Genomic DNA, 26,814 nt, shown 5'->3' on the forward strand with positions numbered 1-26,814 from the left:
ATGGGCAAGATGCAATTTTGCATGAAATGCTAGTATCATCACTTGTCTATTGCGATTTTGCTAAATTTCTATCCCCCTGTCCCCCTGCCTCCGCTGCCACTTAAATTCAACAAAGTGCAAATCGACAAAATTGCATGGCTGCATGTTAAATGTATATAATGCTCTCGAACCATACATCTAACATGCCCACTTCTCCGGCTGGACCTCATCGACCTGTCAATTCAGCCATAAATATTTAAACCTCCTCGACTGACATGCCTGACATATGCAGATTTTCGCCATTAATTCGCCGGCCGGTTTCTCCAGTCCTGACCGCACCAAAATGGCAGAGAAATAAACCGCTGACCGATAACCAGCCTCAATCCAAAATTCGATTTGCAACCCATTAAGGTGCAATTGTAAGGCTTCTACATATTTCGCCGTTCGTTCGTTGCACTTGAATCTACAATTTAATTATGTAATCGATGTGCAACTGGGGTGCATTTCTGCTATGGCAAGTTGTTAATATTAAATATTGCCACACGGGTATTACCCCGGAATTATGGAGAACCTACGGTAGCGAGCTAATAATTTAATTGGTCAGGATTTTAATAATGCTAATAATTCTCTTAACCGGTATGCAAATCCAATAAGGTTATCCCACCAAAAAACAAGAGAAAAAGAATGACTTTCTCCTGATGAATTTCTCCAATTGACGGCAACCATTAGCACCGGAACGATTTATATTGAGTCTAAAACAATCCAACCCAAGAACTGCTGGGGTTTCTAGAAAATTTGAGTTATTTAAAGCCTACGTACAAACATATCTAAAACGTGAAAGTGGTTAATTGCCCCATAATCAAAGTAATCTCGAAACAAGGAGAAAGTTTATACGGCCAAATAATCTCGTGAAATTTACTCTTCAAAGCTCAACCTACAAATGCATTTGTACGTACATACATACTACGAGATAATGCCAACCATTGTGTTACATATGTATGTACATACTATACCCACGCCAGTTCCTTTTGCATGAATATGTATATGCATATGTGCATACATGCTTCCCAAGAAGCATTTACGTACATACATATTCCTGCTAACAAAGATGTAAGATTAAAAGACAAAGAACATGGTTTGGGTGGGATGCCTGGGATGCAGCGGACGTAAATACGTACAAAATTTGATGACAAAGTCGTATAAATAGCATCGTTCTACCAAAATTCGTATTTTCACGTTACGTAACCTGGCTCACGGTAACCTTTCAGTCCGGTGAAAGCTGAAACTTTTCTCATTCACTTAATCTTTCCAGGATATAAATGTCCCTCCTCCGGTAGTGAAGAGAGACTTGTCATAAATGAAGTCAATTCCTAATAAGACTGGACTTTACATACAATCTTCACTCCAATAATCTTGCCTACCTTTGAGTAGTATGCTCCCAGTCAATGCAGCGCAGCCAAATAAACAAGAAACCGGAAATTGCTTTTTGCAAAAGGCCGGAACAACTTTCTTCGCAGTTGGATCAAAACTTTCTCCCAAATGCGTATCCATCCATCCATCGAGCCCCCAGACCAATACGAGTTACATCACATCACGAATGTCAATGTCAAATATTTCAGACGTTCATAAAATGTCGTTCATAATCTTATTTACAATCAATCCTTCCCAAGCTCCACGTGGCTGGCTCAATTCCGTATCTCGATTTCTTAATGAATGCTGTAGTCTGGTTTGGTGGTCACTCTGGCAAAAAGTTGTGTGCGATGCGATAACTATAAATAATCCTTTTATTGTTACGTTACGACCTACCTGGCCCTTATCGCAGGCATGCAGTGTGCATGTAATAGTAATTGGCTTCCATGTACTGCACGAACCCATGATTTCATAAATGAAATCTATAGGTACGCATTCCATACTTTTTAAGAAAAAATTCCATTCTAATATTCGAATGAAATGGTAAGAATTATCTCGAGTTAAAAAAATTTGAACAGCTTTCTTGCAGAATTTTAGCTCTATTTTCTGCAGACAAACTACGATATGCAGAGCGAATTGTGTAGGAAACTATGTATGCGCATAATTATGCACATACAGTTCTGCAGAATAACCCCCATCCAAATTTTGAACAGAATTATGTTCCAAAAATTATGCAGAATGCTACAACATGCATCCAGCTTTTGTCGATTAGTGCAGAATTCGACGCAATAATTTCTACTCGGTATGAATGATGTCCAATATTCTTTCCACTATTTCAATAATTTTTACCTCCAACCAGAGTACACATTCCTTCGTTCTGTTAGATAAGCAGTGGCCGCGGAAGCTATGGATGGGGACATTTCCATTGTAGGATAGGGGAGGGAGGGGTATATATAAGATGGGCAGATGATGGGGACATCGAACAACCGTGGGGACATTGTCCCTCTGTCTTTACACTTCCGCGGCCACTGTGGATAAAGTTATAAAAACGGTGGATTTGTGGGAAAAAATCGGCAAATTTGAGACGATAATAGTGCACACCTTGCTATATTTGTGAAGCATGTACATACATTCATGAAATCTCATATCAATATCTTCCACCATCCACCATCCACTTCCTTCCTCTTCTTCTCAAAGAACGTAATCACACCAATTTTCTCACTTTCTCCTGAAACGGTACGTATGTACGTACGTACCGAAGGTATCAAACCAACCAGACCACTGACCTCCAAAAGTAATCTACACTTACTTATTTTGCGAAAGAAACAGAACAGGATACATGCAACCAGCAAAGACTTTTGAATGGTCAAATTTCTACTCTCCTACGTAATGACATTGATCAATCGTAAAATCTTCGAGGTTACATACATACGTACACAACGAACAAGAAGGATAATTACCGGATCACATGGGTACAATCTCAAAACCAAAATGGGCAAAATAGCCATCCACTGAATGAAACTGTATATCTACAGAAATGTTTTCACTTTTATGTCATTTCTTCAAACTCAGGCCAGGCATGATTAATTCGCAAAAGAACACTCTGTTCTGTGCCAGGTTACTTTCACTCGGACATATTTAAACTTAATTTTTATCCATATTTCAAATCCTTCCCTTTAATAAAACACAATATAAATCACACGAGCACTTTGACCGCATTCGCAACATCGCCGGTTCGCTTTATTTCATATTCGCTAATCTTTTTTTAAGACTAATAAAACCGTGTCGTTTTACGTTGAACGGATGCACGCGGCACCCAGCTTTCGAAACAAATGCAACTCTGACCACCACATTACCATTAAAGCATAAAATGATTGAACCATAAAATTATTAAGACTTGCCGACTCCGATCATTCACTCACATCGACATGACCAGGTTTAGCATAAAGCTGAATGATCACAGTCGCAACAATCGTAGTTCCATTAATCCAGGGGAAAAAATTGGTTCATTGCTTAAGATTAGACTTAAAATGCTGGAATAATGTGCTTGCCCCAAATAAATGCATGAAAATAATTCCACACTTTTAATACCGCTGTTATACCAGAAATGCATACATACTGAACAGTGACCGCAGAAGCTGTGGGGACATTGCCATTGTAGGATAGGGGAGGGATGGGTTATATAAGATGATGGGGACATCGATACAACCGTGGGGATATTGTCCCCACCCTTCCGTAGCCAGTGTACTTCGTTTCTTTGCTGTTATACCAGAAATGCATACTTGACCAGTGGCCGCGGAAACCGTGGGGACATGTGGGGACATACACACTGTAGGATAGGGGAGGGAGGGGTTTATATAAGATGGGCAGATGATGGGGACATCGAACAACCGTGGGGACATTGCCTCTCTGTCCACACGCTTCCGCGGCCACTGTTCTTTGTAATATGTAAATCTGATTCGTATATTGTTATTAAAATATATATTCATTCATTCATATACACAAATATTTCGCCTTGTTGGCTAAATTCGAAATCCATACGACTGATTTTTCCAACTCCGTCACGAACCGAGGAGAACAAAGGCAGATGCATAAATCAAAATCTCCGTAACACGGAATTTTTGCATTTCCCGATAACAGTAAAACAGCATGGCTTTGATGCCTACGACAAGTAAATATTTAGCCGCTGGATAGGTTAGGTTCGCCCATTTGCAAACTTAGTTTTACAGACATTACTTAAATTGGCACGAGCTAGGCGGAGTATGCAAATTATTATACGTAACTTGACATTTTTTGATTTGCTGAACGAGACAAAGGTCACATTCTCGGAGGCAATTACTGTCAACAACTGCAACTTTACATTTTTTGTCTTGTTATGCACAACAAAATTACGAGAGAGAGATTAGCAGAATGGAAATTTATTGCAAATGCAAAAAAATATGTCCAAACGAAAAAAAATTCTAGTACATATAGAGCCATCTACTCGAAGACAAACTCAGCTTAAAAAAAGATGCTGATTTTATAATTCATTCATGGAATTCATGTCACACTACGAAAGTACAATTAAAAAATGATAAAGGCAATGCAGATAAATTACAGATAAATGAAACTAACCATGCAAAACATAAATATTTAAATCAACAATAATTTATTGCATGATTTTTGAAATGGAAGTAAACATTTTTTATTACCAGATTCATGAAATTTATCATAATAGTTAATATCCCTCTGAAACTATGTATATGTAACTAAACTAAGCTTAATTAATGATGAGATCAAACTACCAATAATAAAGAATATTTATAATCCAAGAATATTTCCTATATTTAATTTCTTTTACTTAAAATTTTATAGTTGGGCGATTGATTTGTTCCACCACAAGTTCAAAATTATATAAAATAATTAACGATAACTATGATATAATAAATGTACGTATAAATATGTTCAGTGGCCGCGGAAGGGTGGGGACAGAGGGACAATGTCCCCACGGCTATTTGACGTACCCATCATGTTATATAAACCACTCCCCCTATCCCACAATGTTACTGTCCCCACATATCCCCACGGCTTCCGCGGCCACTGAATATGTTAAATACATAATGAAATAAAGTCAATTTTAATCAAAGAAAACACTTCGAAAAGCATCCCAGCACCAATTTCATCACAAACTAATTAACAAAAGCGTCTCTAAAATTGAAGGACAGCAAAAAACAAGAAACATATACGATTTTCTGACTAGTATTTTTTCAAAATATTTCAATACTTCAAAATTGAATTATTCAATATCGTTCATCTCCTTGAAAAATAATAAATTATGTTTAATAAATAAATTAAAACATATACTTATCAACTTTTTTTTCGCACCATGTTTCTTCACATGTTGCCAATATTATGGAGCATATAATACATTAGCCAGTCTTTGGAGATGGGTTCAGGTTTTTGTGCGGAAATTGCCACTTCCGGTTGTTGCTGATGCGGATATTCTCGCTGTTGTCGTTGCATCGTTTGTGCAATGGAGGACGACGACATTCTCGGCATGGCCACTGGTCCTCGGAGATCCTCGACGTCCGTGCTCACCCCGAAGGTACCAATGCTGGGGGACTCGACGTCTTCAAAGGTGTCCATTCCCTGAAATTAAAAAAATCAGTTTAATCAACTACGAGTTTACTACATTTCTTGCATTGCAAAAGCAAGCCACACAAGAAATAAATGCGAGGTGCAAGAAACTGGGAGAAAGTGCAAGAAATATGGGTCATCCAGCCACGCGCCATATGAAGTATAGCGGCGGAGCGTCGTTTCTTGCGCCTTGAATTTCTTTCAGGTCAAAATACAAGCAAGAAACCATTTTCTTGCGGGTTTGCTGCATTTCTTGCACTGCAAAGCAAGCCGTTGCAAGAAATGTAAGGTGCCAGAAACTGGGAGAAAGTGTAAGAAAAATGCGCCCTTCCACCCACGCGCCGTATGAATTATGCGCGGCGGGGCTTTAGTTTTTTGCGCCGTGCATTTCTTGCAGGACAAAATAATTGCAAGAAAGTGGTTTCTTGCATTTTTTTCATGGTTACATGCCCCGAAACACTACGTGCACATAATATGTATGAACCTACGCTCTGTTTCGCCGAGAATTCAGGATCCGTTGGACCCAGAGGTTCCAGCCAAAAGTCCAGCCGGGTGGCTTCCGTCATTTTAAGATTGTTCACTTTCACCCGTCGAGATTGTGCTTTGTAACCATTGTAGGAAACCGTCAGGATGTACTCGCCTCGAGTCAGGAGTCGGAAGTAGTCGCCACCAAAGACTGAAATATTTTCCATACAAAATTATTTTATGCAAATTGTCACAGAATGTCATTAAAATAAATTGATAATAGATAACTATTCTGTGTTAATTACTGACCTGATGTCGTGTCGTGGTTAATATCCCGCGGAATTCCAAGCTCATCGCCATGAATGTGGGTGATATTCTGCGTGCGAATGAGAGCATTGGCAATCGGGCGTCCAGTAAAGGCGTCCCTAATCATTCCCTTCACACCAATGTGACTCTAGACAATTTTTAAACAAATTGGTTTAAAATTTCCATCCATTACACACAAAATACGCATAATTTCCATATGCAAATATGTATGAATGTACACAGTGTTGCATAACGAAATGATAAAATTTTGAATAACAAAATTTTGAATGCAAAAATTTTGAATGAACAATTTTGAATTTATGCAGATTTATTAATTTACCAACCTGCCACATAAAGTTGATCAAACTGTCCTTATTGTTTTTCCACTCTTGCTCCAAGTCCTTCTGATCCGTATACTTCTTGCAGCCAAGCTCCAACGTGATTTCAAAGTCGTTGGAGGACAAATAATTAAAATCCTGCATGCCACCTCGGACGCTGTACCATTTGGCGCCTGGATGTACAAAACATTGCATTTTTATGTGTCTGGCAAAAACTTATGGAATTTCCAAACTATGTTCGGGGGGAAGTCTGGGGGCAAGCGTGTCTTAATGCAATTGAAAATTCCTCGAAAACTTTCGAAAATTTCCGGGATTATTAAAAAAACTGTCAACAGCTTTCGAAAATAGGGGGTTTGGGAAAAAATAATTTTTTAGTGGGGCGGGGAAGCTTGGAGGATTTTACCAGACTGCAATTATGATTAGCACGTGGCATTTTTATTAGAATAACAAAGTTATGAATTACCATTAATGATTCCCCCAGTTTTTCCAAAGTTCACATTTTCTAAAGGTTCGCAGGATCTCCGCTGGGGATCACCCATCGTTGGATGGTGGGTAGAATACGCCAATGAGACCTTGCTGTAATGCATGAAAGATTTAATATTTGAAATTTTGGCAAAATTTGACATATGTAAATACCGGAAGGTATCGTCATCTGGGGTCTCCGTGTACTCGGAAGATGCTCCCGTTCGACTAGAATCGTACGGATAATTGGCCACCAAATCGCCACCATGCAAATTAGCAGATAGGACGAATGGGGTCGACATGATGAGTCGCATCACTGCCAATGTTTCCGGTTGGACCTTAAAGTTAATAATTTTAAATCAAGTCGTAATTTGCGAATATTGAAAATAATTTTATAAATATATTCTCTGATTATTACTGGATGGCCCAACTCTCTTATGAAATCCATCAAGTGGTTATTATGATTAACTTGGTACTCTTCATTTCCAAACATGATTTTGTCCAAGTCGGGAAAATCTCGGTTAAGATCAACGCCATTCGCGTTACTTCTTCCAATCAAGTAATCTGTGCCTCCCTAGAAAAATATTTATGTACACGATAAATATACTGCCAAAGATTTCAAATTCATATTTCCAGGGGAGGGGGCAAAATATTTCGTAAGGATAGAATATTTTCAGGCGTGTAACACCCACAAAAAGACGAAAATCCGCGTGGAGAGTATTGCAAAAATACAGGTTTTCTGAAGAAATTAGCTTTTTATCAGTGTCAAAATACGCTTTTTTCACGATTTAAAAAATACAGTATTTTGACAGCGATAAAAATTCGTTTTTTTTTCAGAAAACCTGTATTTTCGTCTGACAACTGCTTCCACCACGTAGATTCTTGTCTTTTTGAGGGTGTAACACCCTCGGAAATCCAAAATACCGCATTTTGACCAAGTATTTTGCCCAATTACAAACATAAAATGACAAATTCATTACTTTTTCCGTCGCAATTTTCCACCCGTCCGGATTCATCGAAGGAAGCAAATGTATTCTTGTTTTCTGAATCAGTTTTTGTACGCTGGCGTCCCCCCGATGATATTCTTCACAAAGATAATCTGCCAACTTTAGCATCAACTCACGTCCCAGAACCTCATTTCCGTGCATGTTTGCAATATATTTGAACTCGGGTTTCACTGCGGAAAAAGAAATTCATACCCAAATTGATTAATTTTTACGGATGCAAATTCAAAATACTAGTTTACATAATTTACATACTCATATTACATATGCAAATTCAAGTATATAACTACAAATTCAAAGTTTCTTTACATGGTTCATGCTGTCCTGGCGTGGTCGAAAACTCAATCACATAGAGAGGCGTCCCCATAACGGAAGTTTCTGAGAGGGTGTAAATCCTCGTAATATTTGGACAAGCTTGATGCACCGATTCCAACACTTTCAAAACCTCCTCATTATTGTGATGCTTAAATTCAAACGAGGCTGAAACGACCCCGATAATGCCCACCACGAAAACCAATATTTTTAAAGTGCTCTCCATCATCTTGGTCTTATTTTAATATTAAAACCAACGTAAAAGTGCCAGTCAAAAAATAAATTCGTTCGTTACTTTCTCCAAACCAGGCCGTATGTTCAGCCAAGAGAAAATTGCGTGGGATCGGGAGAGAAGATTTTCTACATTCTGGCCACTTTTAAACCATGTAGCACCTGTATTCAAAGCCTATAACACTGGACCCCACAATATGAGAAAGGCTGGAACAAGTGGGAGCTAAAATGTATAGATGAATGAACGAAATAAGGTGCAAGTTATATAGGATATAGGATCCGTTTTATGACGCAAATCGTCCCAGCTAACCGAGTTATTGGGGAAAGCCGTGGTGGTGGAGAAATCTTTCTCTGAGTGCCGACCCCCACCAACTTTCTCCTCGTAGAGAGGCGCTCCTAGTCATGGTTGGGCAAAGTCCAACATTTGCCAATTTGCAAAAACACCACTGAACTGAAAGAGTATGTATGTATGTACGTATGACTTTAACTTGGAGTTTATAGCACGCCACACTGTGTAAACTTGGCAAAGGATTTACAAAACCACGATTGAACTGGTATTAGATAGAATATATGTATGTGTTCTTAACTTAATAGTGGCAGCAAGGATGAATGAGACACTATGCAAACCTGGCATTCATTACCAACCAACTAGATATGTGTGTACCTCCAAAATGCAAATTAATACTGACAAAATCTGTAACCACAAGTGTTCCATGTAGAATTTCTGGTTTGTGGTTTAATGCATGTGACGTACTTAAATAGAAATGGGAATGTTATGTATATGATATTTGAGCTTGACAGTTAAATAAAACTAATTTAAACACATTTGTACAATGGTATATAGCTTAATTACTTATGGGACATACTTTGCGTTTATTTTTTTTTCCTACAGTATTTACATACATACAAACGTACGTATGTACCACTGACTCTGATACACTTGGTCGTTATACGTGCATACATATTTATAACGATGATGACTTAATTACTTAAAGTGTTGGTATTAACTTTCAGCCAAAGGAGTTAATGAATAGACATTGTTTAGCGAGGTATGTCATTCATGGACATGCGCATATACATGTTTAAGAGGGCCTTCAACCCAGAAAATAATCTTTAAACAATACGACCTCATAATTTAATGGGCACTATTTCATAAAGCAACCATAGCACAACATAATAGTGTTTATAGATGAACGTCATATCGGAAATTATGTAAATATGATCCCTCATAAGTCTAAACCTTAGAATAATTATTTCTACATATTTCCTGCAAACACCTTTGACATACATTCCTGAACATAAATATGCTACAATAAGTTGAGCGTGGTCCTTAAACATGAACCACAGTTGACAGTGTGACCTTTAAAATGCTAATTATGTAAATAAATACCATCAAGATAACCAGCGTCTGGGGACACGTGGGGACATAAACATTGTAGGATAGGGGAGGCCTGGGTTTATATAAGATGGGGAGATGATGGGGACATTGCCCCCCCTCTGTCCACACCATTCCGCTGCCACTGCTTTTTATGCACTCATCTCGCAAACTGACCGGAACAACGTCGTCATTGTCCTGCAAACCCTCCAATAATTCGCAGATCTGTAAGTAAACATCACTTGGATGTTTTCTTCCCTGCATAGAATTAGAATATCTTATGGTCATTAACATATTGGTACTATTCATTGAGCAGATTATTTACATGCATCAAAAGCTGCTCATAATTTGGATGGATGGATGGACATTCATCATCATATTAACCAACGAGTATTTAAGTACCGGCTTTTCTTCAACTTCACTTTACACGGAATTTAGTCGTCTTTTTAATTAATTTCTCGTAATTTGTGTATTAGTTTGGTCTAAAAACGATCCCTACTCCACCCACAAGGTTATCCGTATTCTAGCCTTTGCAAAACATTCGACTACATCTCCCGTCATAGAAGTTCAAGGTTTGTAATTATTATTATGTACGAGTGATATTTTCTCCTTTGCAAGAATGTTTCATACAAATTTTTAATTCTAAAATTTTTCATTTTTTTAAATTTAGAATTTTCACTTCCGCTGGAAAATAAAATATGGGTCAGCAAAATAGCTCGATGAGACCGCAGCTCTATAAAATCTGATTGTATGTACATACGTACACAAATCCCATATTTTGAAATACATGCATGTTTTCAATGATAACTTATCATCATCCTAAAACAACCGCATTCTCCACTCTAATAAATAAATTCCTTACCTTTATAACAGATTCTTTCCAAAATACTGGAACGCGTCCCTCACTCCAGAAAAATATTACGCCTACTTTCTTACTTTTTGAACAAAATCACACTTTCCATTCCTCGCTGACCCTGACGCTTCGCTCATTGTCGGAAGGTTGCAAGTCATATTTTACCCTTTGCTAGAATATTTCATAGAAATTTTACATTTTTAAAATTTAGTATTTTCACTTCCTTTGGAAAATATGGACCAACAAAACACCTCGATGCAATCAGCTCTACAAAATCCGCTGGTATGTACATACATATGGACTGGTCGGTGAAGTTAAGTGTCAAGACGTTTATCCCTGCAAAAAATGAATGCACGAATCAAGTGTAAAGAAACTTTTGTGCAATACTAACGATGACCAGACCGAAGTTATGTAATCCCTCGTTGGTCCAAATACACCTTCCCTACCGGTGGAGAGAAGGCTTTGTCGAGCGCCTCTCATGAGCGCTTTGCCATGCACTCGTTTCGTTAACTTCTATGAGGGTTTTCTCCATAACCCGCCGACATTTTTCAAAATTGTTGGGTCTTCTTTTTTCTGAGTATATTGCTTCTAAATTAATGATCAAAATCTTTCCGACATTGAGGTACGTTTGGACCGATGTCTTTTTTCACTACGAAATCAGTTTTTTTCTCTCGATGGTACCTTCTCAAAATTTTGGCATTATAGCCCATACCCATGTTACACCAAAATAAAAAGCGTTTGTTTTTGATAGAGGGGGTCATTCTTTTGAAGATACACTCTTTCAAATAAACTGCGGAGTTCGTATTCTTGGTGGAAGCGAATTGATTTGAGACCCTCCGATTTTTGTCTATCGGCAGCCATTTTATGTATTTCATTGGAAATTTTCCTTCGTTTTGAATTTATATTTCGAACGAACGTCATTTTTACTTCTACATGAGTAGAACTTTACAGGATTGATGCTTCGAGGTCAACGGGGCAGTAGTTTTAATCATCCACGACGAGAAACTTCTGGGAATCGATTTTAACATTTTCTCAACAAGTTTTCAACAAACTGTTTTAGTCCCTGATTTTATATCTTCATTGTGTTTTAGCGCGGTTATAATGTTGCAAGTTTTGAAGCCCAGCTTATTGGCTATGATCTTGAGAAGATAGGTTTTTGAAATTTTTAGTTGTCTGGGTGCAACCCTCACGGATCTGTTGCGGTTTTCTGTAAAAGTTTTTTCATGTTTCTCGTCCGTGTTTTGGTCTGCTGGCGGACAGATCGACAAGGCCAAATTTTATAATTTGCATTTTCATGGTCCTTAGATATGTCTGGTGTATGACTAATTTTGTCCGATGCGTCCCTTGAGGAACGAAGTGGTCACAAGCCCTTTTCTGATTAGAGAAAAACACTTTCTTGACCGAGTGGCAAACTAATTTTTCCTGTTCCTCTAGATTTTGTGCTGTCATTTTTTAACGAAAAGAGATAATCAAATTCGGTTTTCAGTTTTGGGAAGCTTATCAAATTTGACATTTTTTATGGGTTTTTACATGTTCAAAATTAATTTGTAAGTGGTTGAAAAACTAGGGGGGATCTTGACACTTAACTTCACCGACCAGTCCATATATAAATCCTCTATTTTGAAATACACGTTTTCATCATCCTAAAACAATCTGCATTATCCTCTCTAATAAATAAATACCTTAACTTTTTACCAGATTCTTTCCAAAATCCTGGAACGCGTCCCTCGCTCCGGAAAAACATTACGGCTCGTTTGTCACTTTTGGAACGAAATCACACTTTCCCTTCCCACGCCAAAGGTGATCATTAGGCTTGGCTCATTCTTGGAAGATTGCGATGCCATTCAATTCTTGTGTACGCAAATGGAACCCAAACTTGGAAGAAGTATACTTGCTCATGCTACCTACTTAATTGGTGGATTACCTTGCTCCCTGGACACGAAATTGCTCCACGTTTCCCGTCACTTTGGTCACTGCATAGAAAACTTTTCTATAGCCATTAGCAATCCAGACTTCCTCCCAGAAATCCTCCAAAATTCCTGCCCTCTTCTCAAAACACTTGAAATTAAATTCAAATCGGAAAGATTTGAATCAAAATCTGCAGATTTACGCCCTTGCATTCTGCACAACTTGATCTCTATCAAAATAATTGACGATGATTACAGAAGACACCCACAATTCTTCAAGATGACACAATGGCTCCTTAATTCTGCCCCAGCGCTGACACATTTCTCCTACTCTGGCTGCCAGCCCCCAGATTTAAGTCGGAATAAGTTCATCAAGCATCTTAGATTAGAAATCCCCATGATTAAGAGATCAAATCTCTGGAGCGCTAATTATATGCGCAAAGTCAACCTCCTCTTGGACCAAGTGAAGGATACCGTGGAAGTTTTTTGGTTGTCGACTGACTATCTCGACCTCACGAGTGACGTTGAGTTAAAAATCCCTAAAATGAAGAAGCTCAAAGTCTTCCAGAATTGGATGGTGGATATTTTTAGCGGTGGAGATAAAATGCAAGATATTTGCACGGCACGGATTCCAACCTTGCAAACTTTACTGATTGCTACAACGTCAGGAGCATCTTTGGCCAAATTATTTCGCAATATAATGCAAGAGAAGGATTCCTTTAGCGGAGTGAAGGACCTGGATGTGACGGAACTACGTTCTCCCAGATTAATTTCTGGATTAAAAACACCCTTCCCAAATTTGGAAAGGTTAAGAATTTGTCTTTTCGAGGAGGATGAACCTCCATTTATCCCGTTACAAGCTTATCTAAAAGCGTGTGGTTCACTTGGATTAAAACACTTGGAGATGGATCTAAGCTTGTATTATGGTGGCGGAAATGTATCCGAATTTTTGCGAGATTTTTCAAATTGTGGGGAATTGTTGGCAGGTAAGAACGAAATTATTATTACGCATATATGCATGTACATTTGTCGACTTTCGTGGTGATTTTTTACAATGAAATTAGGTCTCAAAACTCTGGTACTAAAAGTCAGTCAGTGTGACGATGACTTGGACGATGTCGAAAATGGGATGGCGGACATGAAGCAGTGGCTTTTAAGAATGAAGGGATTGCAAGACGTACATATTTCGGGAGTCTATGTGAGTCTGGGTGAAAGTGTTGTTTTTACTATTTAAAATTTGTTTTTAAATTGATTTTATTAACATTTGTTTTCTAGTTCCGGAAAGAAACCTAGGAACGGATTAAACCCTTCATTCGCGAGAACAAGATTCCAATTGGGTTCAAGAAAACTTCGAATTATCTAATGGCAAGTGCATCGTTCCTCAGAAATACTGGACCAAGGGGAGGCTAAATGGCCGACCTCTCCATAACGAATTACATGTAGAGTTTCGAAATTAATTTTACGCTCAGTTCCTGATGGATTTTCAAAATTCTGCCCGTTTTGGAAACCTTGGACCTTTGTGGGAAATATACATTTTCAAATTTTTGAAATTTGACATATGATAACCTGACTATCCGCCAAGCATGGTACCCAGATCTTTCGAAACATGACGTGGAATTTTGAAATTCGACACAAAAATGCTACTTGTTTTTTTGACCTTTTGACCTGGATAACCGGGGGGTGGGGTCAAATTTCAAAAATTTGAAAATGTATATTCCACACAAAGGTCCAAGGTTTCCAAAACGGGCAGAATTTTGAAAATCCATCAAGAACTGACCGTGAAATTAATTTCGAAACTCTACATGTAATTCTTTGTGGAGAAGAGGTCGGCCATTTAGCCTCCCGATAATTCCCTTCCTCTACCTTTTCCAGCTTAATCCGGCTTACTTATAATTAGTACAATAATTCTTCATAAAATTAATTAAAGAACAATAACAATTCTAATTTTTTACTCTCCATATCGAGTTGGAAAATGGGGTCAACACGACCCTGGCGTCCAACCCCAAGGTGTCCCCTTAATTTTCATATGCGGTGTCATTTTAAAGAAATTTCATTGCAAACTCTACGCCTTCAGTATTTTTGACCTCTGACCCCCCCCCCCCCGCATGACTGTGAGGACGAGGTAAAAAGTCTGAAAATACACACAATTCTGGTGTCATTTTAAAACAAATTTTAATCGCTTTCATGCTGCTACTTCTTTATCTTCGTTTACAACGGTTTATTTCTCAACTAGTCCTATTTGAATTCTATTTATTTATTATGCCAACTTAAAAACGTGTACAATGCGAAAATGTTTTAAGGTTTTATTTAATGACGTGTAGCACGTTGCTGACTTATTGTCACTAATAAAATAATGAATGAATTAGGGAGTTCCTTAATTGTAGTAAAGTACATATGCATACTTTACGTAAGTACATACATACGTGGAAACTAAATATAAAGAATTTGACTAAATTTGTAATTTATGTACTTACCTCGTCTGTCTGTCTTTTTAAATGTCAATGTATGCACAAGAAAGTGTAGAATAAAGTAAAGTGACACATTTTTGCATTTATTACTTCTACATTTTACTTATTGTCACGCTCCACATAGGAAAACATGATGAAGCCTTTAAAAGTTAAGGCATGTTTAAAGGCGACATATTAAAAGTCATGAAAGTTATGTGTTAAAAAATCACTTTCATGTACATTCTATACATTCGCAACCTTATCAAGGTGATCAATTTACATATCTATTTTGAAAAAAATTGAACCCTTCCAAAATAACGATTTCGTAGCAACTTTATTACGCATAATTTAAAATATTTATCATGTATCTTTCTCAAAATGAAATCTCTTTTACGCACTTCTTCACTATCAATAGCAGCAGTGGCGGCGGAAGCGGGGGGATAGGGGACATTGTCCCCTCAGAAATTTAGAGAAATCTATACTAAGCCCCCCCCCCCCCCTCACAGTGATAATGTCCCCATACATATGTCCCCCCACCCAACTTCCGCCGTCACTGAATAGCAGACCACATGCACAACTGAAAAGTCTTGTACTTTTTCGCGTCGTCGTTCGTGTACATGGATGCAAATCTTTGAAAGTCATGCATACCACAAAATTTTATCTTGGCCGATACTTTTTTACTTTATTAAAACGAAATTATGTTGTTAGAATTCACCCTGAACTACTGGCCCTCACTGTGCACGCAATTTACCACAAGTTTTACAAAACTCTTCTTATAAGAATTTATTATACAACTTGCACAGCACGTTTTGACCTTTCTTCACTTTTATTAATGGATGATTAAATGCCGAGATTTGGGTAAAACTGGGTCAAATTCGAAATAAAATCACTATTTTGCTTTATTTATTACGATTAATTGGTCATTATTGGAGCCACGTTAAAGATTAAACCTTTCAATTTTATGGCTAGAGAGAGAAAAATTAAATGTCCATTATGTCTCAATTTTCTTACTATTTTGACATTGAATTACCCATGTCGATACAATTTTGGATAAGTCTGTACTCCAAAAAATTAGTAAATAACTATTGTCAACTAAATATTAAACAATGTCCATTAAAAAAATTAACTATTCTTCAAATCCATTACGTACCTATCAATTTTCTTACCCATAAACTAATTACCCATGTCGATACGATTTTATTTAGTAGCTAAATTGAATAAATTCGTATACTACAAAAAATTAGTAATTGTCACCTATTAATACATAAAAATACCCATTTATCAGACAAATTAATAAGTGTCTCACTCATTTCCTACACTATTTCTTGCTCAATTCGATTACGTATGAAACTCTCCAAAGTGTCTCATTAGAAAAGCTTTCAATCGATCAAAGTCGTCTTATTTTACAAACTATGTGCATACATATGTACATACATTCGAGCATGTAGGTGTACAAATACAGATCCACATTTTTTACCATCATTTAATTATTTATTTATTATACACGTAGTGAGATCATCTGCAAAAAAAGTGAACCACATTCACACTTACCAATGCGTTAGTTATTCAAATTCTGGAATTTGATATAGTATGCACTTTAATAGAAATTAAGAGTGCATCGTCGACTATCTACTTAAGGATTTCCTCAACATTGTTATTCGCTATTTGGCTCAATCGAGTAACAAGATAAAAACTGGATTTGACTGCAGTGGCCGCGGAAGCGTGTGGGGACATTGGGCCTCCGTCCCCACGCTTATCTGATGTCCGCATCATCTCTCCATCTTATATAAACCCTCCTGATAATGTCCCCACGGCTTCCGCGGCCCCTGGATTTTTTGAGGATGCATGATTGACCCTTCATAACACTGTAGCTAATTTTTTTGTACAGGTGCACTTTTGGAATTGTCAATAATAATGGTTTCGTTATATAAGTAACGTGACGCAAGAACATCCAAATTTCAAAATTGCCTAAAATGACCCCACCTCCTGCACTAAATTATAAATTATTATTCAAGCAAGCATCAAAAGTTTTGCATCCCTTCTAAAATTTATTTACGAGATTGAGCTCAACCGTAATCTAGTTTTTTGTTTCATTTCCTCTGCATGAAAATTAAACTTGAACTTTTTTTATCAAAGTACTCACAAAAATATTGACAAATTGACTTAGTGAATAACACATTATTATTGCCCAATAATTTTCGTTATGTATTGTATGCTAATTTCAAATTGGATCGTTAAAATTTTACATTTTGGACGTATTACCTATTATTTACCACCCACACCCACGCGTAAACCGGAAAGAGTTACACATTTAATTGTATAATTAAATGGTAATGTTTCTTTTTCTTGTTAACTGGTGGTGAAGGACAGTGCAAAATACGAGACATTGTCGATTTGTCTAACGGCCATGTAAAATAGTACTAACAATTCCATTTATTTATTTACATGGGGCATTATTACGTAATAAAACATTTGTCATACGTACATAAAAATTTGTATGTACAGTGTCGGACAGATGTCTACGTCCACATAGTCGCGTCAATTTCATTTTCAAATTGTCACTGAACTACTGAACCAATTTTCATCATTGATATATCAAATTCTCACAAATTTAACGTAATTTCATAAAACATATGAGTTATTTCTGAAAATTCTGGGAAAACTGAGAATCATAGTGCAGAGCGAGAGAGGATGAAATTTGAGCGGACAAAAGTCTACGTCCACTTCACTTTAATTGTCAACAACAAAAATCTCTCCAATTTATAAAATCAGGTAACTTAATAAATCTATCAATAACATATGCCGCATTAATTTTTAAATAATTTTCTTCCAGAAAAATATGATGGCGTCGACACGCAAGGAAATTCCTATCGCTATTCGAGATCTTGTCATTCAGGGTGGACAAAAAGGGGGCTGTCGCAGAGACAAATATGGACCAAGTATAAATTAGCAAGGATAACCATCCAGACAATCATTAAGAACTTTAAAGCTAATGGTTCAGTCCAAAACAAGGTCAGAAGTGGTCGAAAACCCATTTTGGCTCACACAGAAGTACACACAGAAGTCACAGTCACAGAAGTACGCCACGTGCTCAACAAAGTCAACGTTACACCCTCACTTAGTGCTCCAAAGCTATCTACCGAGATCAAGGAGATGTTCGGCAAACAGGTTAGTCCTATGACCATCCAAAGAACACTGAATAAGGGAAATTTGAAATCCCACAGAGCAGTTCGGAAGCCTCTTATTGTACCGAGGAATGCAACCAAACGAGTGAAGTTTGCCAGAGACCACATTTCCAAGCCACAAACATTCTGGGACATATTTTATGGACTGACGAGTCAAAGTTCAATGTCTTTGGGTCAGATGGGCGTCGTAGAGTGTGGAGATATCCAAAAGAAGCTTTGAATCCAAAAAATCTCAACCCCACAGTTAAGCACGGCGGCGGGTCGGTAATGGTGTGGGGATGCATGGCTTCAAGTGGGGCAGGAAAAATGGAATTTATTGACGGAATTATGGACCAATACAAGTACCAGGGAATACTTGACCGTAATATCCAGGAATCTGTTCGAAAACTTGGACTTGGACGACGATTTGCCTTCCAACAAGACAACGATCCGAAACACTCTGCCAAGTCCACCATGGAATACTTCAAGAAAAAAAATTCCGAAGCTAGAATGGCCTCCCCAATCTCCAGACTTGAATCCCATTGAGCATCTGTGCGACCACATTGAAAGAGAAATAAGAAAACAATCTTTTTCAGGAATTCCGGGCCTTAAATCCAGAATTCGTGAAGTTTGGGAAACCATTTCTGAAGATGTGACCAAGAATTTGGTAAACTCAATGACTCGACGCCTTGAAGCCGTCCTTAAAGCGAACGGAGGCCCAACCAAATATTAAAAATTAATTGTTATAACATTCCTTATAAATTACAGTTTTTTTTGTATGTTTTCTCTGACTGGACGTTGACTTTTGTCCATCCAATTGTTTTCATTTTGAATTAAAATACATCTCTGGCCTAAAATAAATTTTTTAGCGGAAAACTAATAATGTGCTATGAAATTACGTTAAATTTGTGAGAATTTGATATATCAATGATGAAAATTGGTTCAGTAGTTCAGTGACAATTTGAAAATGAAATTGACGCGACTATGTGGACGTAGACATCTGTCCGACACTGTACACAATACTTAACATGAGACAACCTTCTTAAAATATACATAATCTTGGGCAAATAAGTAGTTCCGTTTAAGAAAATTTCAAATTAATCATGTAGTTTAGACGTTTTAGCTCTATCATATTTACAGACGGACAGACATGACGATTCTATAATCCCTGATCTATTTACTTAACTATAATACCCGGTAATTAATTTGCGTATTAAAACCCTTGCGCATTTTGTCCCCAATTAAAAAATCTTTCGCAGACAGAGTGGCGATTAATCAATGACTGGCTTCTGTTTGGGTGCATACCTGACGAAAAATTTACGGATGTGTTATGTGTACATATGTACATATCGCATTCAGGATTCATTTCATTACATAATAACAAGAACTAGAATTATTCAGTAGTGAATCGTACCGTACTTGCAATTTATGACATTGTTTGCGCTTATTTCTTATGTAATAGGATGCAAATTCTAAATTAATTTAGGTACTTTTCTTTCCCCCATATGAAAACGAGAGTAATAAGTGAATAACTAGACCTCTAACACATTATGCACATTTATTATCTGTCTGTGTACTGCATGCATTTTGAAATCTGATGATGATGACTCACACTTTTTATAACGCTCATTATTACAAACAAATCCTACTTTACATGTCAAAAAGTAAAACAACTGAAAAAGTCCTTCTAGCAAAAACTCGTAAAAAAACGTATTCACCTGACACGCACCCGCCCCCAGGCAGGCCATGCAGATAAAGCTTCACCCCAAATAATATCACCACCACTTTTTATCACAAGTAAAATATCCTAGCAGACGGCGAGTTTTTTTAACTCGTGATTCCCCATCTTATCATCAGATTACTTACTTAGCTAAATATCTAATAAGAGCCGGTAGACCATTAAGAGTATAAAAGCGTTGGGAGACGAGGAGTTTATTATCAAATCCACCTCAACCATTATCAAGTCAACAGTTAAATACATCCTCAAAAAACAACCGAAAATGAACAAGTTTGTTGTAAGTTGATAAGATTAATTTCGATAAGCAACAAATTTAAATAAATTCGTTCTTATCTTCAGATCGCCTTCGCTCTGGCCTGCTTGGCCACCGTCGCTGTGGCCGGAGACGCCGCCCAAGAGAAGGGAGACTTGGTCACTGCGGAAGGTAACATTTACGGAAGTCTTGGAGGGTACGGAGGGGGGTTCGGTGGGGGGTACGGAGGGGGCTGGGGGGGTGCCTATGGGGGTGGGTACGGCGGATACGGTAATTATGGAGGGTACAGCGGTCTCGGAGGATATGGTAAGTACAGTAATTTAAAAATTTAAAATACCAAAATTTCAAATTTTTCAAAATTTCTTAGGAGGAGGTTGGGGTGGAGCTTATGGCGGCGGTTATGGCGGTGGATATGGTAAAAATACGAACAATTCACTACATTTGATAAGTATTCTCATCGGTAATAATTCATTTACAGGCGGTTATGGAGGTTATCGAGGTGGTTATGGAGGTACTTAAAATTTCTTAAGAAACATTTCTTATCCTGGGCTTCCATTAATTGTTTTAATTATTCCAGGATATGGCAAGGGTTTCGGTGGGGGTTATGGTGGCCTTGGTGGTTTCGGTGGTGGGTGGGGCTGGTAAATGTGGACCTGCGTAGTCCCCCCTCCCATTCTCGGGAACTTTTCATCTCAAAAACAAAATTTAATGCCAAAGACTGCAAGTTTACCTATACTACTACTACTACTGCTACGATACTTGTAATGAATTCATCTCATTTTGCCAAGTTCCAAATAAATATCAAGTAGAAGAAACTTATCAAAATATGTCAAAAAATGCACTTATTTTCTCAGAATCATGAAAAACCGCATGAAAACGGATACACTCATTTTAAAAACTTATAAATATTCCGAAAATGCATTTCTTTTCTAAGAAAGCCTCATGAAAAATCCCCTACACTAATTTTTAGCAACTATATTCAGCAGAAATTTATCAAAATATGTCGAAAAATGACTCCATTTCTCAAAATCATGAAAAATCGCATGAAATGGTATGCATTTTTGCATGGCATAGACTTTCTCACCACCGCCCGATTCGCCTTTTGTTTGACAATAGTGCAGTCAATATTATGTCATTCATGACTTTTTCGAATCGAATAGAAATGTAATTCCTAGAAATATTTAAAGTTAGAGACGCATTTCATACTTAATTCCCCCTGAAAAATCCCTAATACGTTATTGCTAAAGATAATAATCCTCTCGCTGTGTGCGTCGCTAGCATTTATTTACACTTTACAAGTTGTGAATTACAACTTTGCTCCGTGCCAAAAAGTTTGCAACGAATTAATTGTGGTAAAATTTACCAGTGGTAAATACATAAATGGCTCAACGTGGTGACCCTGGTAGCTCAACGTCCGAGGATATTCGTGGGGGTGGTGGTGATGATAAGCCCCATGCTAATTTACAACACAGAGGTAAAAAAACTGACTGGATATAGGTCAAAAACGTACATATTACAATACAGCAAATTGAATATTTCATAATTTTACAAATTTCCAGATTCTCAAATGAGTGAAAGTTACTTTGAGCCAAGGGATGCACACGATGCTTCGTTAAATAACTTGGCAAAAAATATGTTTGAAAAGACAGCAGAATATTTGCAAGGGGAACTTTTACTGGTTCAGGTAACCACCAAGAACTTTAATAAAACACTAAAATAAAATAATTACCAATGTCAAATAATTTGTAAAACATAGGAAGATTACAAACTCCTTGAAAACCTCAACAAAGCGACCGCAGCAAAGTATTCAGACATGAGACAAATTTCCGCAAATGTTGGAAAGAGTCTTCATGAACTCAATGATAAGTGTAAGTACAATAACTTATCGACACATAATAAATAAATAAAATTTCTTTAACCCAAAATTGTATGTCTACATTACAGACCGAAGTCTCGAACCCCTGCTCCTTCAAATCGACCAAATTGAAGACAGTGTAAATAAACTTGAACAAGCAGCTTATAAATTGGACAGCTATTCGAAACGACTCGAAGGAAAATTCAAAACGTTGGAAAAAAGACAATAGAATAGAATTTACCAATTTTATAAAGACATAACATTTATCATCATCACTATCTGCACTGAATAATGTCATATCTTCATCTTCGCTATTATTTTGCGTTTTTCGAGTCTACTAATTTATTTACAGAATCGTTTCCTATTTTACATTTTCAAAAAATATTCGTATTTGCAACATCTCATGTTATGTACGACTTTTACACGATAAATATTGTGAGGGCTGAGCCCGAGTTGACTAATAAAAATAAAAATATTAAACTTCAAAAAAAATTTTTGAAATTTGTCAAAAATTGATTTTGACAAATTACGGAAATAATATTATTTACGTGGAGAACAAAGAGATTTTAGTGCACCTTGTGATCTTCACATGCCCCTCGTTCCGCTCACCTTTGAATCTGACTGCATAACACCACATCAACAAACAAAAGTTCTAAATTTTCTTTTTGAGCTACAAAATGTTGTAAAAACTTGAAAATATCAATTGATTAGTAAAATTGGTAGTATAACGGGCTAACTATTGCGCCTGATAAAATAACTGCTTTAAGGTAAGTGTAAGAAGCAGTGTAAAAGAATTTGCGATTGTTTAATCAAATTTTTAATAAAATGATTCTTCTATTTTGCAGGACAATTAAATAAAACCGATTGAGAACATAGTTAGAAAATGGGCGAACAAGTAACTGTAGACAAGCTTTACCACAAATCATGGTAAATGTCATTTTAGAACTGTTGATTAGATTGTGTTTTTCAGGTGTTAATTATTTATGCCCTAATTATTTATTAATCATGTCTGAATTGCAGGTTAAAACCACTGGGCTTACCGACACTCCTCTTTGTTCTGTACGTACCTATTGGAGTCTGCCTTTTGATAATCAGAGCATTCATTCTCCTACAATTCTTTCTTTTGGGATATGTTCTTCCACCCTCAAAGTTCCGACAGTAAGTAGGATTTACTTTTAATATGCTATTTAATTGTTGCCTTATTTTAATTTGCAATTCTTGTTTTTTCTTAAGAAAATGTCTTCGAGTAATGAGCGGTGTATTGGGAATTTCCATTTCGTCCGAAGGGGAATTAAGCCTGGGAGCAGGAAAAATTTATGTTGCGAATCATATTACGAGCTATGACCATTTTGTAATACATTTAACCACGAATGCCATTATGGTAATACGCCAATTAATCCGTTAATTATCACTACTATTATTAATGTATTACTAACTAATCTGATTAATTTCAGCCAAAAAAGGAGAAAATTGCAAGCATCATCGCGAAACCGTTCGGTCTAGTTGAAATGGATTTCGAGTCTTTTTCCAAGGAACAAATTGATTCGTCAAAGGACACCTTTATCCTATTCCCCGAAGGAGAAACTACCAACGGCGAAGTTGGCGTTCTGGCTTTCTCTACCGTTCAGGTCCCCGTGGGGGTTACGATTCAACCAGTTGCGATCAAAGTGTCCAGACCGTTCCTTAACACGACAGCCGTCAGCGGAAAAGGAGCCTTAGAGTTGCTGATTCTCCTCTTCAGTCCTAATACACATTTTGTTTTAAAGTAATTCCTCTATAAACACTAAATTCCTGTTCGCAATTACTAATACTTGTACCAATTTCACAAATAGATTCTTGCCACCTCACACTGCAGACGAGGAAGGTGCTTGGAAACAAAACATGCAATCGGAAATTGCTCAATCCTTAGGGCTAAAAGCAACCAAACTTAATGCCTCCGACAAAGCCGAATATCTCAAAAGATTGTACTTTCGACCTCCAAGTTTGGCCACCATGACGCGTGAAGTCCAAAGAAAACTTGCGCCCCAAACTATTTCCCCAGAATTAATAATTGCCACGCTTCAGAGAACCGGTTCTGTTGAGGCGACCCTGGAAAGCATTCGTCAAAGCAATATCACCGGTGGGATAAATCCTCCACCATCCACATTTTCGAAATCCGCGTCCCAAAGAATGATGACGTTTCAGGAAAGAAAAAGAATCATGATTGCCACCGCGAGACAGAAATACATTGAAAAGCACAACCTGACTATCCCCCCGTTATAAAATCAATCAAACTCCACTCGTCCACCCCTCCTTCCCCTCAACACACATCAAACTAAACGGTTAAAATGGAACTCACCGAAATACCGAAATACTTAGACTGATTTTTTAAGAAGAAGGGAAACATACATAGAAAGAAATCGCCATATACATACATACGCGTCTTAAATAATAAGAAATGAAATGACTATATATCTCACTCACTCAATATATTAGTGAAACGAAAACGTTGCTGTTAATTAATTGGAAGTATAAAACGATTCATGTTTTCCCTCTCTATTCAAAATTATCAACTTCAGCAGATTGTTAATAATCCTAATAAGTTTTCGGTGCTCGTGTTGTAGTGGAAGTAGAAATTGTGTTATGATATTACATATTATTAATTATTATTAACACCCGTGATGGATAATTAATGAGTTTGTTTCATTTCTCTTCATTTAAAAAGTATTGAGTTGAATTTTTAATCCAGGTTAAAATGTTTAACAAATCTTCTGAATAAATGCAGAAGTTGCAATAAAAATCTAAACAAAGGTACTTAAGTCAACGATAACACTTGATTTTGAAGGTCACTATTTTGCATATATGACGATTTACTAAATTACAACTAATTTACCATTCACCGACTAGCTTTTACTTTTCTTCTCGCTTAAAACCGGAATTTCTGGAGGATTTCCGAATATTTCACAGAATCTCTCGCTGTCATAAATGGTCCCATATTTAACAGTGATCCTCATAACATATTCTGGATCAGAGTACAGTTTCAGTTGCACATACGCGTCAAGAGTGTTGTCGGGAAGGTCGGTGAATGGGACGAAATCCGTCTTTGGCAAGAATAAAAGATGGCAAACTTAAACCTACATATTCTCCGCTGATAGATTATAGCGATGATAAGTAGATTCTTACCTTTTGATAAATTTCGTCAACCCTGCGGATAAGGTTCAAAATCGTTATAATTCAATTGCTAAAAATATAATACGCAATATTTTATGCAAATAACCTGGTTCCCCAGAAGTTCATATGCGCGATACGGACAATCTCAGGATCCTTATCCGTCACGTACATTATTCCGATCAGATTAGTGACCATGTTTCCCATGATGTAAAGCATAGCACCTTTAACCAAATTAAATTATTATGTCTATAATTAAACACGAATAGAAATAGATAACAGAATATTCCTGTGCCTTCTTACATGCTGCCATACAACCACATCCAATAACGCTAAACACGTCGGGGGACAGGTATCCCGTCAAAGTTGAGAAGAAGCCGATGGGAAGGGCGATAAAACAAGAAAATACCGTTTGGTAGATTTTCATGCGCTGTAATACCTGCAAAAGTCATAAGAAATATATATAGCCTTATCTTTTAATTGAATAGTTAATTATCTCTCTCACCCTGACTAGTACGATGTTGTGAAATCGGTAAATCGTGATCCAGTCCGCCTCATCCCCTTGGAATTGCCGACTCTCTTTGGGTAATTCCAGAAGTCCGGCAAAGGGTCCTCCCTTATCTGCTGGGCTCTTCGACTTTTCATTCGAAATGTTTTTATCCCCACTTGAACTCGAATAATATAAATGACCCCCATTTTTATAATTAATCAGAGCCGGACGGTTATTATTGTTAATTAAGGAGATAGATCTGCTGTGATTAACGAACTTTATATAATTGCAATTGCAAACTTGTTGCGAAAATGGTTTAATTGGACTGTAATAATGGCTAAACACACCAAACCGGTACATTACACGCCTACCTTGTAAACATAAATTTAACATTGTGGCAAATTTATAATTTTTCGAAACTTAATTGGACTCGAATTTTGAAAAACAAAACATGTGAATTCAGTCGGCAGCAAATAAATTCATTCGCGGCTTGCATTTGTTTTCCATAATCTTTGTTTGAGATTGTGAAATGCATCAAATTCATGCAAAGCATGTCATAATTTCCTAGATTTTTCCTTAAAGATATGTAAATTATTCGCAAAACAATGCAAATATGAAAATCGTATTAACATTTCGATTTATTACATAATAAAATAAGCTAATATCACAAGTCTTTTAATAATTAAGTGAGAATAAATGACCAACTAAAACTAAACTAAATGACATCGATTAAATCCGCCGTAGCTTTTTGATCTTCTTTTGACGCATTTTGCTTTTTAAGCCGTTTCTTGATAGCCTTCCGAAGAAATATTTTAAACGTTTCTTTAAGAAAGGTTTGCATGAATTTTTTAAAAAATACTTTCAGAAATAGGAAAAAATCCATGCGGGAGCTGACTTATCTGCTGGAAATACATGCATTCGCCCAGGCAATTACATAAAATTAAATATCTCTAATACTTTTC

At 37.0% G+C, this 26,814-nt stretch overlaps 6 protein-coding genes across 10 annotated transcripts; 4 read left to right on the top strand and 2 right to left on the bottom strand.

Moving 5' to 3' along the window:
• Positions 1-4,520: 4,520 nt before the first annotated feature.
• Positions 4,521-9,269, bottom strand: LOC110856293 (carboxypeptidase E). Its single transcript, XM_022104774.2, has 9 exons — positions 8,390-9,269; positions 8,057-8,253; positions 7,495-7,650; positions 7,251-7,414; positions 7,078-7,190; positions 6,621-6,787; positions 6,280-6,424; positions 5,994-6,181; positions 4,521-5,517 (listed from the first exon to the last, which is right to left on the bottom strand). Exons 1-9 carry the CDS (start codon positions 8,619-8,621, stop codon positions 5,263-5,265), a joined length of 1,617 nt encoding a protein of 538 aa, XP_021960466.1. The 5' UTR covers positions 8,622-9,269; the 3' UTR covers positions 4,521-5,262.
• An 823-nt stretch (positions 9,270-10,092) lies between these two features.
• On the top strand, positions 10,093-15,312 carry LOC110856168. Of its 4 annotated transcripts, none has more exons than XM_022104629.2 (10): positions 10,094-10,225; positions 10,315-10,396; positions 10,475-10,570; positions 10,669-10,746; positions 10,872-10,997; positions 11,063-11,133; positions 12,550-13,744; positions 13,823-13,956; positions 14,034-14,123; positions 14,631-15,312. In XM_022104629.2, the coding sequence occupies exons 6-9, from the start codon at positions 11,086-11,088 to the stop codon at positions 14,049-14,051; spliced, it is 1,395 nt and encodes a 464-aa protein (XP_021960321.1). In that variant the 5' UTR covers positions 10,094-10,225; positions 10,315-10,396; positions 10,475-10,570; positions 10,669-10,746; positions 10,872-10,997; positions 11,063-11,085; the 3' UTR covers positions 14,052-14,123; positions 14,631-15,312. The 4 variants fall into 4 exon arrangements, with proteins under 4 accessions (XP_035712797.1, XP_021960321.1, XP_021960320.1 ...); XM_022104628.2 differs by having other exon boundaries at positions 10,315-10,388; XM_035856904.1 differs by having other exon boundaries at positions 10,093-10,225; positions 10,315-10,570; positions 14,034-14,197; positions 14,582-15,312.
• A 4,927-nt stretch (positions 15,313-20,239) lies between these two features.
• LOC110856306 (acanthoscurrin-1-like) lies at positions 20,240-21,180 on the top strand. 2 transcript variants are annotated; one of them, XM_035857039.1, is made up of 5 exons: positions 20,240-20,384; positions 20,447-20,666; positions 20,728-20,775; positions 20,839-20,871; positions 20,938-21,180. In XM_035857039.1, the coding sequence occupies exons 1-5, from the start codon at positions 20,370-20,372 to the stop codon at positions 21,003-21,005; spliced, it is 384 nt and encodes a 127-aa protein (XP_035712932.1). In that variant the 5' UTR covers positions 20,240-20,369; the 3' UTR covers positions 21,006-21,180. The 2 variants fall into 2 exon arrangements, with proteins under 2 accessions (XP_035712932.1, XP_035712933.1); XM_035857040.1 differs by having other exon boundaries at positions 20,839-20,850.
• Positions 21,181-21,451: 271 nt separating this feature from the next.
• Positions 21,452-22,707, top strand: LOC110856236 (biogenesis of lysosome-related organelles complex-1 subunit 2). Its single transcript, XM_022104706.2, has 4 exons — positions 21,452-21,834; positions 21,920-22,044; positions 22,117-22,228; positions 22,305-22,707. The coding sequence occupies exons 1-4, from the start codon at positions 21,741-21,743 to the stop codon at positions 22,442-22,444; spliced, it is 471 nt and encodes a 156-aa protein (XP_021960398.1). The 5' UTR covers positions 21,452-21,740; the 3' UTR covers positions 22,445-22,707.
• Positions 22,708-22,819: 112 nt separating this feature from the next.
• LOC110856266 (ancient ubiquitous protein 1) lies at positions 22,820-24,996 on the top strand. Its single transcript, XM_022104741.2, has 6 exons — positions 22,820-22,982; positions 23,061-23,142; positions 23,236-23,373; positions 23,449-23,596; positions 23,670-23,980; positions 24,048-24,996. The coding sequence occupies exons 2-6, from the start codon at positions 23,099-23,101 to the stop codon at positions 24,475-24,477; spliced, it is 1,071 nt and encodes a 356-aa protein (XP_021960433.1). The 5' UTR covers positions 22,820-22,982; positions 23,061-23,098; the 3' UTR covers positions 24,478-24,996.
• LOC110856267 (transmembrane protein 186) lies at positions 24,911-26,360 on the bottom strand. The gene is made up of 5 exons (XM_022104743.2): positions 25,868-26,360; positions 25,666-25,801; positions 25,472-25,586; positions 25,378-25,399; positions 24,911-25,295 (listed from the first exon to the last, which is right to left on the bottom strand). Exons 1-5 carry the CDS (start codon positions 26,243-26,245, stop codon positions 25,098-25,100), a joined length of 849 nt encoding a protein of 282 aa, XP_021960435.1. The 5' UTR covers positions 26,246-26,360; the 3' UTR covers positions 24,911-25,097.
• Positions 26,361-26,814: the final 454 nt, after the last annotated feature.

Source organism: Folsomia candida, unplaced genomic scaffold (assembly GCF_002217175.1).
Source record: "Folsomia candida strain VU population unplaced genomic scaffold, ASM221717v1 Fcan01_Sc015, whole genome shotgun sequence".
Lineage (NCBI taxonomy): Eukaryota > Metazoa > Arthropoda > Collembola > Entomobryomorpha > Isotomidae > Folsomia > Folsomia candida.